General features: G+C 43.7%; 1 protein-coding gene across 1 annotated transcript in view; it reads left to right on the top strand.

The window, feature by feature from the left end:
• The window catches only part of TTLL8 (tubulin tyrosine ligase like 8), a 478,385-nt gene that overhangs the window by 226,884 nt on the left and 236,331 nt on the right, over window positions 1-15,170 (top strand). The window contains exon 9 of the mRNA XM_085651194.1: window positions 490-604. Within this exon, the coding sequence (XP_085507320.1) occupies window positions 490-604 (115 nt within the window). The remainder of the gene's footprint in view (window positions 1-489; window positions 605-15,170) is intronic.

Below are 15,170 nucleotides of genomic sequence, written 5' to 3'. Positions count from 1 at the left end.
TTGTATTGGGTTTCTCATTACGCTTTATCTTTGGCAGTAGTAAATCTCAATTAACAAAATGAGAGCTGCAGATTTTGTCGTGTGCCAATAAATCCTTTTTCTCTATTTGATACTAATTCAATATGTTTTTGTTGCTTCTTTTTCCAGGCACTTTATGTTCTCAGTTTAGCCTCTCTGTAACATTAGTGTTGCTTGCAAAATAATTTAAATGATGTGGCCTGTTTACTGTATTGTAGTGCTAACCATGATATAATTTTATCTTCCACGTGGCAGACAAAGGCCTCCTTCTCCCCAAAAAGTCAGTCAACAAAAAAGCTAGTTTTATTTCAATGAATGTTCGGTACATTTGTACCAGCCCAGTTTGAAGAATATGAAATGTCTTATATGTTTAGGACAAAATAAATGCAATTCTACAGCTCTGAAAATAATGCTCTTTGCTTACAGGAAATAATATTTTATGAATAACGAGACCATTTTTTCTAATTAAAGATTGGATTATGCCTGAATTTGAGAAATCTGCCATGGTATGTAGAAGCAAATCCAGACACCTTCTTCCCAAGGTGTTACAACCTTTGTTCAGACGATGAGAAAGCTGTTTTTATTGGTGAGTTGATACATTATACATACTGTGTAAATAATTTCATGCAGGTCTGTATTTTTTTAAAAATATGTTACTGCGCTCGAGTATTTGCAAATTGGTGGACGTTCTGAAACAGATGTTATAATAACATTTGTGAAACTTAAATTGGTGTAAGAGATACCGAACAGAGAACTTTAAAATCCTACGTTTATGGCATTCCTTTGCCAAATACATAGCCCATAATAGAGAAAAGGCACTCTTAAGACATTTTCAAGACTTGGTAAAGCTAATATAAAACCCTTTGTTAATGAAGGCCTTACTGAGTTTCCATTAGAGGATCTGAAAACAGAAGAGCAGCTCAGTAAATCAGGCCCATAGATATTATCCTTAGAATACGGTATGTGGAATAAGAAACAGGCATTGGCATAGCCAATAAGTCCTGCCTTTTAAATTCTGAGCTATTGGCCTAGCCAATGTATGTTGATAGTGGCATCTGCATGGATGCAGAAAGACACCTGAACACGTAATGTCTGCCATCTTGAAAGGGGTTTTGTTTAAAAGAAAACTCATCCCAAGATGGCTGACAATGTGCAGAAATGCATCCAGATGCATGACTAGGGCTCCTGGTTTTATGGCATTTATTTTTTTTGCCTTTTCCGACTGTATTTATCCATGTTTAGTTTTTGCTAATTTTATCTGTATTTATCCATATTTATTTTGGGTTTTGTGGAAAGAATAAGCTGAAAAAAGTATATTTCCACATTTATTTCAACTGATAAATATGCGTTCATGCTTGAATGTCTGCCAGGTTTCAGTGCTGTGAACACCCGCAGAAGAAAAATCAGTGCACCTATATGAAAATATGCACATTTCTGTATCACCCTTGTGCATATCTACTGCTGCTAAAGCCTCGTTACTGAAATTCCTTTCATTTTTTAACCCCCTTATCTATCAATCCAAACATCTATTGGCCTGGCAGTCATGGCAGACAGTATTTAGAATTACCCAAAAAGCAACCCAATTTCCGTTCTTATCCACATTTAAAAATAAATACGGACAAGAAAATGAATATATTCTGTCTGTATTTATCTGTAAAAATCAGTAAAAACGGAAAATCGGGAGCCTTAATTATGACGCATGGTGGCCATCCATGTTAGAATAGTAAATTAAACTGTGGAATAGAAGAAAAAGTAGAAAAAAGTGTACACATCGGTTGAAAAATTAAGCAAGTGGTTCACTAGCATTTTGCAGCATACAAGCCCTCAAAATAATCCATCTAGAAAAAAACGTAAAACACAGCCAGCGTGATAGGTAGTGGGATGGGAAGCCTCGGGAGGGAAAGAGCACAGTTATAAATAAGGAAAAGTAGTAGTGCAAGAAAACAACACCAATCCAATGGGAATGGATGTGTGGACTCATGTAAGATGTGTAAGGATACAACTAATGCAAAAAAAAAAAAAACACTGCAAGACCGTGACAAACACTAAAATAGGGAGAAAAGCTTCAAATCAAGAGAAACAGGCAAGGGGCTTACTCAAAGCCCACTCTAAGCATATGTAAGGTCATGCTGTGAGTGACTTACTTTGTTGTCAGAGCCCCTACAGTCCTGCTTCCTGTTTCTCTTCACCATTTCTGCTTTTGTATCCAATCATGTTCAGAGTAAGGGTGAAGCATCATCGCGGGATGGGGATATAATTGAATTGGTCACATATGCATTGTCATGTTGGTGGCTGTGGTTGTGCAGCCATGACACTCATTGTTCCAGGTGCGTCAAATCGTCCTGTACCATAATTTACCTGTGCTACTCCCCAACACTGGGAAATTATTCATTAAATCATCGTGTCATAAAAAAACACTAATAGTGGTAAAGTCATGTCAGTGAGGAAATAGCCCAAATCCTTGTGACGTTTGACCATAAAACCTTTGAATAGCGTGATTTAAATAACCAGTGTTGCATACTTGAAAAAAGGTGGACAGAATTACTACGTCTGGAAGGTCTATACCTGCAAAGAAACTTGGCCGAATTCAAAATATCTAACTTTCCTATCATGACAGGTAAAGAATTTTGGCATTTATGAAACATGCAGATTTCATGCCTAGTCTCATAATAGAGAAATAGCACTTTTGCATTAGAGAATATAATTCTGACTTCATCTGTTTCTGTACGCTGTAAATTGCAGATGTTACTATTATCCAGTTTAGTGGTACTTAGTTGTATTTTTTAGTTGCTCACTTTTCAAGGGCAGACTCGTCCTCGAGAGCTGTGTACTTGGGGTCTTGAACCCTTTTGCGCATCAACCATAATTACAGGTAGGGTAGGTAAACGTGCATGCTTCTTGTGCGCACTAAGCAGGAGTTTTGTCTAAGACTATATTAAACTTCCTCCTGGTTATGTTTATCTGTTGTGCATGCCTACCCCAATGTGTGTAGGAAAAGAGAACGACACTGGTTGTAACACAAAAAAAACCAGTAAAAGTATTTATAATGTGGTTTTTAAAGGTTACTTGTAAAGCCTTACTCATAGAGGCTGGAAGTAAGAGTGCGGGGGTACTGCAGCACCCCCAAAATAACAATTGCTGGAGTTCAGAAGGTGAATGAGCAATAAAGATGCCTTTACATTTTGTTTTTATCACGTAACATTTGCTGTACTTCTAAGATAGAGGTAAAAGGGAAATGGTTCTTTATATTTGTATATCTGGCCCTGCATTTCTACAATCAAGAAACTAATGTATGTTTCATACCTTAACTGACAACGTTGATGTGTTCTCCGTTCCACTCTCTGCTGTTGTACATGGATACATTACTGATTCATCAGATAGGTCCATGATCAAGGAACAAGCTGTGGGGGCCAACATATCATTCAGATGCTTAGAGACTCTGACGCTTTTCTGATTTCACGATAAATTCGTGAAAAACTAGGCTCTACCTTTTATGCATAGCAGCTGATTGGGGCCATAGCTCCCAGTGGTGCAGCCGGTGCAATGCACCAGGGTCGAGAGATTGGAGGGGGGCAATTGCAACAGCACCTTGATCCCCGAGCGGTCACCTAAATAACCATGCTCGAGTCCTGAAGGTAAACCAGCATAAGAGATGACTTTAAATGTTGTTTTTATCTTGCCTCATTTGCAAAGTGTGAGGGTTTTGTAAAGCGAATTATGTGAAAATCTTGCTGGTGCGCAAGGAAAGACTTTAAGAGGCCATTTTCTTTAACATACAACAAAATTACGCTGCCTATATATGAACTATACAAATATCTGAAAATAAATGAACTTTTAAAACAAATCACAACAATTTACTTGGAGATGCATAATTGAAAAATTTTCTTTGAAACCCGATTTCCACACATTCTCATTTGTGCGCTATCTATAGTTTTATCAGTAAAATTGTATGCCTGTGCACATTTCATTGCAAAATGTGCTGTCTGTAAATGACAGTCAATCAATTAATCGAGGGTTGGTAAAGCGCAACTACTCACCTGTGAGGGTCTCAAGGCGCTGGGGGGAGGTTGGGAACAGATCCGTCTAAGTGCTGGGGTAATTTGAAGAGCCAGGTCTTGAGGTCCTTCCTGAACTGGGTTAGCATGGCAGATAGCCTGAGGTGGAGGGGTAGGGTGTTCCATGTTTTGGCAGGGAGGAAGGAGAAGGACTTTCCTCCGGTTCTGGTCTTGCGGATACATTGGACGGTGGTCAGGGCGAGTAGGGCGGAGCGGAGGTGTCTTTTAGGTGCGTGGAAGGAGAGGCGGCTGTTCAGGTATGCTAGCACGGCATTTGTGGAGGGCCTTGTGGGTCAGGACTTTGAAGGTTATTCTTCTGTCTGACGGAAGCCAGTGGAGTTCTTGGAGGTGTTGAGTGATGTGGCTGTGCCGGGGGAGGTCGAGGACCAGTCTGGCTGCGGCGTTCTGGACATTTTGGAGCTTGGGGAGGTTTTTCTGGGTAATGCCGGCATAGAGTCTCTTGCCGCAGTCAAGTCTGCTGCTGATGAGCGCGTATGTGATGGTCTTTCTGGATTTTGTGGGTATCCAGCTTGAGGGTCTTTCACAGCAGGCGGAGGGAATTGAAACAGGCTGAGGATACTGAGTTGATCTGGTGGTCCACAGTGAGCTATGGGTTTAGTTGATGCCGAGGTTTTGTTCCTAGTCCGCCAAGGTAGGCAGCTGTTCTTCATACAGGTGGCAATTACTTTTATCCCTTCTTGGAATTTGTGCCTGGTGACGTTGGGCTCGTTTGGCGAGGGAGAGGATCAGTTGTGTGTCATCAGCGTAGGAGACGATGTTGAGTCCGCGTTTCCTGACGATGGCTGTGAGGGGGCTCATGTAGATGTTGAAGAGGGTGGGGCTGAGAGCAGAGCCCTGGGGCACTTCGCAGTTGGTCTCTGTCGGTTCCGAATGGTATGGTGGAAGTCTGGCCCATTGTGCTCTGACTGTGAGGAAGGATCGGATCTAGTTGTGGGTCTTGTTGTGGATGCCGGCTTTGTGGAGTCTAGTGGTTAGGGTGCGGTGGGAGACACTGTTGAATGCTGCCCAGTGGTCGAGGAGGATGAGGGCCGCAGTTTCTCCCTGTTCAAGGTTGGATCAGATGTTGTTGTTGACGGCCAGGAGGGTGGTCTCGGTGCTGTGATTGTTTCGGAAACTGGATTGGGCCATATATTTGTTTCGATGAAGTCGGCTAGTTGGTTATTGATGGCTTTTTCAATGACTTTGGCTGGGAAGGGGAGCAGGGGGATGGGCCTGAAGTTCTTAAGGTCTGTGGGATCCACAGAAGATGAGGGCTTTACTCGGAGAAAAAAAACTTATACGACTGTGACTTGTCCTTGGCAAGAGAGACATTGTACGACACTGGAGAGCATATTAACCTCCATTAATGGGTGGATGGAGAACTATCATGGGCAGGAGCTGCCCACATGAGGTGTCAATCTATGAAGCTCAAGGGTGTCCCCAAAAACATAGCTGAATATGGGGTGAATGGGGTGAATGGGCTCAATATAGAAGTATTACTTTATTTTAGAAATGTGTAATATCCTAAAACATCTAGATGGGATTGCTGCTTTTGGATGCGCTTCTGCATTACATATATATAATAATGTTGTATTGAATGTGCTAATTGTGATGATAAATGCAATATAAACAGAAATCACTCAGTTATATTGTTGTTCACAATGGTGTCTTGGTTTTGTGTTTGTTATATGCCTAATTAAAAGAATTATTAGAAACAAAATTGTCTATGCAATAGACTATCATCGGTTAGATTGATTTAGCTGCAATGCTAGACTACAAAAATCTAAAAGTCCATGCCCCTGATGTGCTGGGAGTTTTCTCCCAGTGTATGTGGGATGTTGATAGTTATTCCCCTATCAAGGACAGCTATACTATGCATGGAAGTCTATGGCAGGAAAAACAATGCCTGCGGCCTTGGATTCAGAAGGCATGCCCTAAATAAGACAAATGGTCTTGTTTTTGCAAGAGTAGACCTAGTGGTGGGTCTCTGCCTTTGGTTTCTAAATTCCTTGTGTCTAAATGAGTCAGGGAATCTAATTTGTGGATGGAATATCTACATATTTTGAGAATTTAATATTTTTAGCATTTTCTTTACTCCCTAAAATGCTTCTAACATCAGAACTTTTTAAAAGTAAAATTTTTAGAATAGTAACTTAAAATCTTAGTTTACCATGAAAAAGTATTTTACATTACAATTCAAATTAGTGGAAGAAGTATTTCTCTATGTGCTCCCAATCAAATGGTAACACTGCTTAAGTGTAAAAAGGTAACCCAATGTTAATATCGAATAGGTAGCCTTGCTACAGTGAATAACGAGTTTTGGGATTTTTGACTGTCAGGACATGTAAAACTTAAGAACACATCCTACTTCTTAAACATTGTGGGGCAGATTTATGAGCCCCTTGCGCCACTTTTGCGTCACTTTTCCCATGTTAAAAGTGACGCAAAAGTGGCGCAAGGGGCTCATAAATCTGCCCCTGTGTACCCTGACTCTTAAACTGTTAGAGATTAACTTTAGGGTGACTTATAAGTATTAAAAATTATGATTTAGATTTGCCAAAAGGTTTATTTTGCCAAGTGGAAATGGCAGTTTAAAACTGCATTACAGACTGCAGTGGCAAGCATGAGACATGTTTACAGTGCTACTTTAGTAGGTGGCATAATGAGTGCTGCAACCCACTTGTATCGTTTAATTCACGGGCCCTGTGTACATTTAGTACTTATACTAGGGATGTTTGAATGCATTTAATTTACCAATCAGCTGTATATGCAATTTTACCATGTTTAGAAGAGAGAGCACAAACACTTTACCACTGGTTAGAAGGGGTAAAGTGTGCAGAGTCCTAAGAGGCAATAAAAAAGTGTTCAGCAAAGGAAGGTGAAAATCTGGGTTGACCCTAAAGAGAGAGCTAGGTCCAACAGCATGATTACCATTGGTGCCAAATATGCATGCATAAATTATATTCATATCATAGACTGACTATTATATGAAACTTCGGAATATAAAGTACTGAAAATACTCTCAGTGGGACATTGTGGACTTCAGGTCAACCTCGTTGTAGGATATGTAGATAGATGGAACCTGCTAATTGGCTTCTATTTGAATATTGTCCGCCCTAAAAGTGAAAAGTGCTTACATTGCCTTATTTGACACTCTGGTAAGTCAGCCATGTTGTGCACAAGCAGTAGACTCAGGTGCCAAGTGTTCGTATTTCAGATGAAAGTTGTCAGAAGATGTTTTTCCATCTTTCCTCTAGAAAAACATGCACAATACTGGATGTTAAACATGGCACTTTTTACAGGTTTATCCCCAAACCTTTTGCCCTTTGCCTCCTATTTTCCTGGCCCTGTTTTTGTTGGTTATAGGACTCTTGGCACCTTACCACTACTGATAAATTGTGATTATGATGCGTTATCCATGATTGGCATATTTTATTTACAGGTAAGTCCCTAGTAAAGTGCATTGAGTGTGTCAGGGCCGGCCTGTAAATCAAACATTACTAGTGTGCTTGCAGCACTGGTTGTGCCACCCACATAAGTAGCCCTGTAAATGAGTCCCAGACCTGACATAGCAGTGTGCGCAGTTTTTAACTGCCATGTTAACCTTGCAAGTGCACCCACTTGCCAGGCCCTAACCTTCCATTTTCTTACATGTAAGGCCCCCTGTTAGGTAGGCCCATGGTACCCCCATGGGCAGGGTGCAGTATATGTGAAAGGTAGGACATGTACGAGAGTGTGTTACTTGTCCTGATAGTGAAATACTGCATATTTCGTTTTTCACTATTGATGGGCTGTCTGTCCCATCGGTTAACATGGGTGCTGTCTTGTAACATCTTACAAGTGTAACTTTCCATTGGGACAAGATAGAGAAATGGAGTACAGGCTCTCTGAACTTAGAATTTAATCACACACATTTTAGTAAAGGTGTTTTTTAAATTGTGTGTTTGAAAATGCCACTTTTAGAAAGTGGGTATTTTCATGGTTTATCATTCTGTGTGCCTCTGCCTTTGTGTATTCACCGTCTGGTTTTGGAGTGAGAGGAGCTGGTGATGTGCATTCAGTCTAGACAGTGACAAGGGGCTTTGAGATGTTTCATGCATTCCCTGGGTGACTCATTGCTAGACTGAATAGACCTTGTCTGCATTTAGAGTGGTGGGATGAGTTTTCACTAGCACCTTTATAGGCTGTGCCTGCTTTCCACAATGTTGTCTGCACACCCTATGGTCAAGCTGGACCAGGGTGGACAGAACTGGTTTGGACTGAGCTCAGAGACTATGAAGTGAAGAGAACAATGGGAAAATGGGGTATAAGCCTGAGACCTTGAACCCAAGGACTTTAGATTTCTTCTGGAATCAAGAGGACGCTGCCAAGACGAAGAGCCGAAGAGCTGTGTAAGCAACACTGCCTTATCTGTATTAGGGGCCATTGGCCTGCAGTTGCTTTTTCTATCTGTGGCAGAGGAAAATGATTGACTCTTTTTGCCCTGCTGTGGTATCCTGCTTGAGAAGGTCACCAAAGGCTTGTGTGTGCTTGCCTCCTGTTGGAAGTCTCAGGGAGATAAAAGACTTCACCAGATCCTTGCTGGATCCCAAAGTAAACCTGCCTAAAAGGAGAGCTAAAGAGCTTTGTGAGGAGCGCTGCCACTGCTGTGTGAGGGGTGGGTTGGCCTGCAGTTGCTGCTCCTGCAGGGGAATGACTGACTGTTCTTCACCTTTGTTCTAAAGAAAAAGCATGTGAGGAGTGCTTTATATTGCAGCCCAGTGTGTGGATAGTGCTGTTTAAGGGTCCCCGTGAGTGTTTAGCACAGCGCATGTGAGCACTGCACTCGCCCTTGTGTGTTGAGCAGAGGGAGGGGAGAGCTTGTAGGTGGTGGAAGTGCTCTCCCTCTCCCTGGCAGCTGGTGTGTGTGTCCGTGCTCCAGGCGATGACAGGACAACAAAAGTAACCCTGGCCCAGAGTTTTTGCATTGGCGAGCAATGCCGATGCTACCAAGGGGGCAGAGTCCAGCCATTGGGGAAGGCCGGAGAGGAGAGTGCAGCCCCAAGAGCATCAGATGGGCAACAATGTGTTCAGTTCTCTGTGGCTCTGGGGGTCCTTGTCCTCACTTCATAGCGGTCTGTGAGGTCCCGGAGGGTGCCTAACCCACTGCAACCTTGCCTGCAGTAGTCACCTTGATTCCACAGCTGCTGCATGTGATCGTGGGCAGCTACACATTGCTTATATATGGGAGACCAAGTGAGGACTTCCCACTTGGTTTGCGGTGTGGGTGTGCCCACATCCCATCCAGGCAAAACCAAACGGGATGATGGACGGAGTGTTGAACATTGCAAGCACTCACCCCCAGTCAACTGATCTCGGTTTAATCCATCATCATTCTTAACTCACTCCGCCACCCCAGTTCAGACATGGCCATATGCAAATCAGTCTGACCCTGTGCCTCATGGGAACAGTCCAGCCCGAACTGCCAAGCCATGTCTTCCCTGGACTGGAAACAAGCATCCTGGGACCGGTTTCTGGCTAATCAGCAGTCATCAGCCACGCTATCTTGAATCCAGTGGCAAAGTGAGCAAGGGACCCACGTCTGGGCATACCCTGCCAAATTAAGGCGAACAAAGCAAAACCAAAGGGGATGATGGACGGAGTGTTAAACATTGCAAGCACTCACCCCCAGTCAACTGATCTGGGTTTAATCCATCATCATTCTTTAGCTCACTCCGCCACCCCAGGGAAGACATGGCTTGGCAGTTCGGGCTGGACTGTTCCCATGAGGCACAGAGTCAGACTGATTTGCATATGGCCATGTCTGAACTGGGGTGGTGGAGTGAGCTAAAGAATGATGATGGATTAAACCCAGATCAGTTGACTGGTGGTGAGTGTTTGATTTGTTCAAACTCTCTGTCCATCATCCCCTTTGGTATCGCTTTGTTCGCCCTAAGTTGGCAGGGTATGCCCAGACGTGGGTCCCTTGCTCACTTTGCCACTGGATTCAATATAGCCTGGCTGATGAGGGTTATGAACCTGAGACCAGTCCCAGGATGCATTTTCCGGTCCAGGGAAGACATGGCTTGGCAGTTCGGGCTGGACTGTTCCCATGAGGCACAGGGTCAGACTGATTTGCATATGGCCATGTCTGAACTGGGGTGGTGGAGTGAGCTAAAGAATTATGATGGATTAAACCCAGATCAGTTGACTGGGGGTGAGTGTTTGATTTGCTCAAATGCTCCGTCCATCATCCCCTTTGGTATCGCACATCCCATCCTGGGGCATTTATGTGACTGTGTCGCCCCGTGGCTGCACCGCACGGATGTAGGCAGCGGCCTTGGCTGACCCTAGTGTCCGAAAGCCCGAATGGGGCCTCCTGTGTGTACCCCCCCAGGTATATACCACTGGGAGCCAAGTGGCCGCACTTGTCAGTGCCTTTCGGGTCCTGATGGGCCATAATTAACACGCACACGAGTACATGAGTTATTTCTCAGCACAAGGAAAATGTATTTAATCCCCCTTAAAGGCACACATTAGTTCCGGTGCCCTATGGGTCCATGTGGGGATACCATATAAAGTGTTGTAGGAGTGCAGGGAAGCTGCACCTTATAGGTTCATGGTGATATTTGGTGATTCATTTACAGTGAAAATGTTTGAATTCTGTGTGACCTAACTGCTGCACTTCATGACCTGATATTGTGATAAATGTTGTTTTACCTTGCAATGAGAAAATAACGAATATCATTTCAGGACCTGCATTGTGGGCACAGTGAAGATGTTTTTATGATGTGCGCAACTTATAAGTATTTACTTATTTGCACTACCTGAACTGTGAAAACAGTTGCCTAGTGTGCAAAGTAATTGTGGTCTATGTGTTTATATACAATATAAGTGTTTTTTATATATATACCCTGGTGCGGAGTCTCTTTTGTGGTGTATTTATTGTGTCACTGGTGTATGTGTGTTTTGCTCAAATGCTTTACACATTGCCTGTGGTATAAGCCTGATTGTTTGCCAAGCTACCAGAGCTACCCTCACTAGAGTAATGGGTTCTGCCTGGCTTAGGTGTATACCCAAGCTAACCAGAAACACGATTTCTAACACTGTAACCCCAATGCTTTAAGTGGTGTGAAATAGGTGTGGGGGTCACAAAAATGGGTGTAGCCTAAAAAAGCATAACTAGAAATTCTTTCCAAAAGGGGTATTACTTAAAATATGTAACCTACAATCCTGCGCTTCACACAGGAAGCACCAGACCTGACCAGTATTTGGGTGCCTCTCTGTGAGTTTTCTGGTATTTCCTCCAGACATATTACACAACAGCAAACATGCTCCTAAAGCAAGCGTAACTCATTGACTTTGCCAATACTTGTTAACAGCATCAGACAAATGAGTAAAACAAAAACTTAAATCTGACTAATTCGAACTGAAAATGTTTCAATTGTGAAAATAGGAGTCTTTGAATAGCGCATGGCTGAAGTCTGTGGAAGGGATATTGGTCTTCAAAGTTTCACAATCACTCCTGTTCTTCCTTTCATACCACTTTGCTCTGCAGTATCTTCTGCCATTTTTCTCCCGACATTTTTTAAATCCTTCATCCGCCTATCTCATATGTCTCCATACATATGGGATCTTCATTACTATGCTTTCACGCCATCATTCAGCATAGACTTCCCTTCATCACCTCCAGGGCCGGACTGGGAACTGAAAGCAGCCCTGCCAAATTTTGCCAGAGCAGCCCCCATCCAGCATGTAGCGAGCGAGCGAGGCCGACCACTACTAGAGGGGTTCGGGGGAGTTCTCCCTCCACGAAAATTTGGGAAAAAGACAGACCAAAATGGTGCATTTTACAGCACATTTTTCATTACAAATTTAATTGTATTCACTTTTAAAGCACAGTAAATAGTAGATGATGACCTTAAAGAGCAGCAGGTTATCCATTCATTATGCCTACAATTAAGGCAGGTCAGGTGCCTTAGTGCCTGCCTGGTTACGAGGGGTGGTGGTGGTAGGCAGTGGGTGTGGTGCCGAAAGTAAGTGTACACGGGCCACGGCTTGCGCGCACCGGCGGCACGGCACCATGTCCCTGCGCATGCACAGTGCAGTAGTTGGCTGGACTGGTATGGTAACTTGGGTTGAATTTAGTAGTGCATGTGCGAGGTACACGCACTACTAAATTGAAACCAACTACTGCACTGCAGCACCTCTGTCAGTCTGTGAGGGTAAAAAGCACCACTGCCATTCGTGAGTGAGAGGTCACCTCACCAATGGCAGTTGTGCTTTTTCTCTGCAGAGCAGACGCAGGATTACACACTGCACTGTGCAAAGCTGCCAAGGTTTCAGATTGCTATGTGTCACATTTTCATAAATTCAGCGTAATTATGAGTGACATTCAATGACTATGAGTGACACTTTCTCACGAGCAAAAATCAAGCAATGAACATGAGGGAAACATATAAATATCAGAAATTGCACCTATTTGAGCAACCAGACACTCTAAGATCTTAAACTGCTGCACTAGTTCTGCTGGGAAATTCCATCTGTAACTGTCTCTGCGTGAGACTGCGATTGCACCAACCAACCCACCCACTGCCGTAGTGGTCTCAAATGATAAAATATAAACAAATGGCAGTGGTAGGAAAATACAGACAATTACAGCTTGTATGATAGCGGTTATAGTTAGTGGAGCGCTGTAAAGCTATGCAGACCAATGGTTTGTCAAATTTTCAGGATTTCATTTCTGAAATAACTGAAAAATGCCCAGATGCATTTTAGCTTCCAGCACAGCGCAATCAAAAGTTCACAAATAAATACAGTCAACAAAAGTGTATCATAATCACTATGGGAAATATTAATTCTAAATAAAACATTAATGTGAGGCAGGGCAATACAAGAGGTTCAGGCAAAAAGCAAACAAACTGATGGCACTGTGCTTTGTGTTTACGCGGTTTACGCCCGACCCCTTTCCCAGTGACAGACCCTTAGAGAGAACAGAATATGCCCACAGCACCTTGAAGAAGTGAAGGATTTAAAACTAATAATAAAAGCATAGACAAGCAATAAACTAACACACACAAATGGAGAAAGGTGCTGTCGGGAAACTGCAGGTAATTTATATACATGCCTTGCATGGGTACCCTCAGGACGCTTCAGCTTCAGTGCTCCCAGGCCCCACACAGCTTTAGCGTGCTCATTAGGCGGTTATGCCTATTTATTGGTGCATTTCCACGGAGTACTTCGGGATTGCCCCTCAGCCCTACAGGCCTGAATGCTGCCCCAAGTTCTCTTGTTTTAATTGTCTCCCCTTGACTGCCCCTCCCTCTGACCCAGCCTCATGAGTGGAGCCCCCACTCTACGACGCCTGCAGCTTCTTTCATAGTCACACCCTGTTCACATCAGTCACTTACTTCATAGCTGCCAAGGTTTCAGATTGCTATGTGTGACATTTTGATAATTTCTGTGTAATTATGAGTGACATATCAACGCCTATGAGTGTCACTTTCTCCCGAGCAAAATTAAACAATGAAAACGATGGAAGTTACAACCATTGAGTAAAGAGAAACTCTAATAAGATCTTAAAACAGTGAGTTCAGGTACCTGCAGGTCTGTGGACTGATGCTGGGCTATAGCTGTTTTAAATAGTTTCTTGCACATTTATTTAGCAAGAATTAATTTTCAAATTATATTACTCAATGACACTAATGCAGGTTAGAACTTTAAGTGCTATAGGTATTCAGGATTGTGAATTCAAAAGCAGAAAAGCTAATAAAATATAATACAGATCTTGCTTTAAATTAATTTAGGCCTATTCAAGAAAAAAACCAACCTTTCCCTCTTAAAGCTCAAGGTTAGCACATCTCAGTATCCACGTCACAATATAAACTACTTGTGAAGCAATTGTCTTACCATCATGCAGGTATGTATGCATGTCAAGTGCCTATTGACGACCCTGGATACCTTCAGAGGTTGCAGATTGGTTGCTGCCGCCGGGCTCCTATAACCCCCTTAACCAAATGTTGAAAATTCTGGCACTCCATAATTGCAGGCCGTGTCACTTTGGACTGCAAGCATGGCAGCAGGCAGGCTTGGGCCGCGAGCCACCGCTGGTGCCGTTGCAATTCGACGTTGCTGCCCGACCCGCCTCCAGAAGATAGTCAACCAGACCTGCCCGCTGTCCTGTCATTCTTGTAAGTCCTGGGCGGGGCGTCCATTGACAGACTGTCTGTCCTGGCGGCCCCCACATCACTGACTCTGCTGTGGTAAAATACTTTATTCAGAGGGGGCGTGATAATAACAACAGGTAGCACGCCGCCACATTAGTGGCCTGGGCCGGTGCGAGCCAGCGGCCGCTGCCATGATTAATTGCAGTGCTCCCTCCGCGCATGATTATATGCTGCCGCGGTGCACACGAAGTAGCCAGCCGCATTCTTACTTCTGGCTCTCTCAGCCCTCATTACCGGCCCCTCTCTCATTCGAAACAGCCTTTCAAGTGAAGATCCAGGGCCGCACTATTCTGTAGATTATGGCTGTGCTCCAAGTAGCTGCATGAGACCCCGCAGATGGGTCTCTGGGGTGTGAGTTGAGGGGCCAAGGGGAAAGGGACATTACTGCCTTTTAGCGCGCTTCAAGGACATAGAAAGCGGACAGAGACTTTTCACAAAGGGCTTGGCATGACTGTCTGTGCAGAGCAGCGCAGACGTCGGACACAGGCCTGAAAGCAGGACGGCCTTCTGATTTTGTTGCTAGGGGCCGATTTTTAAAAAATCGGCAGCCCCAATAACAAAACCGGCCCCCTGCCTTTCTGGCCTCTGGGGGATTGCCCGGTGCCCGGTATTACCAGTCCGGCCCTGATCACCTCCCTCTAAGCATGCCTTCTATCGCTCTCACACACACACACATACATACACCTACTCTACCATATCAATTGTAAACACAGTATTTTCTTGTTTTTGCACAGTCAATATCTCAACACCTATGTATACCTCCCTCATGCACTTTAAATTGGCACATCTTTGATTGCAGCTCTGTGCAGAGAGGCCAGGGTTTGCTTGGGTGTGTAGTCTCAACACCTTCTGACCCATGGGTAGGTAAAGGGAGAAACTCACACCACCTTTG

Source organism: Triturus cristatus, chromosome 4_1, assembly GCF_964204655.1.
Source record: "Triturus cristatus chromosome 4_1, aTriCri1.1, whole genome shotgun sequence".
In the NCBI taxonomy this organism is placed as follows: domain Eukaryota; kingdom Metazoa; phylum Chordata; class Amphibia; order Caudata; family Salamandridae; genus Triturus; species Triturus cristatus.
This window is presented reverse-complemented; position numbering and strand designations above follow the sequence as displayed.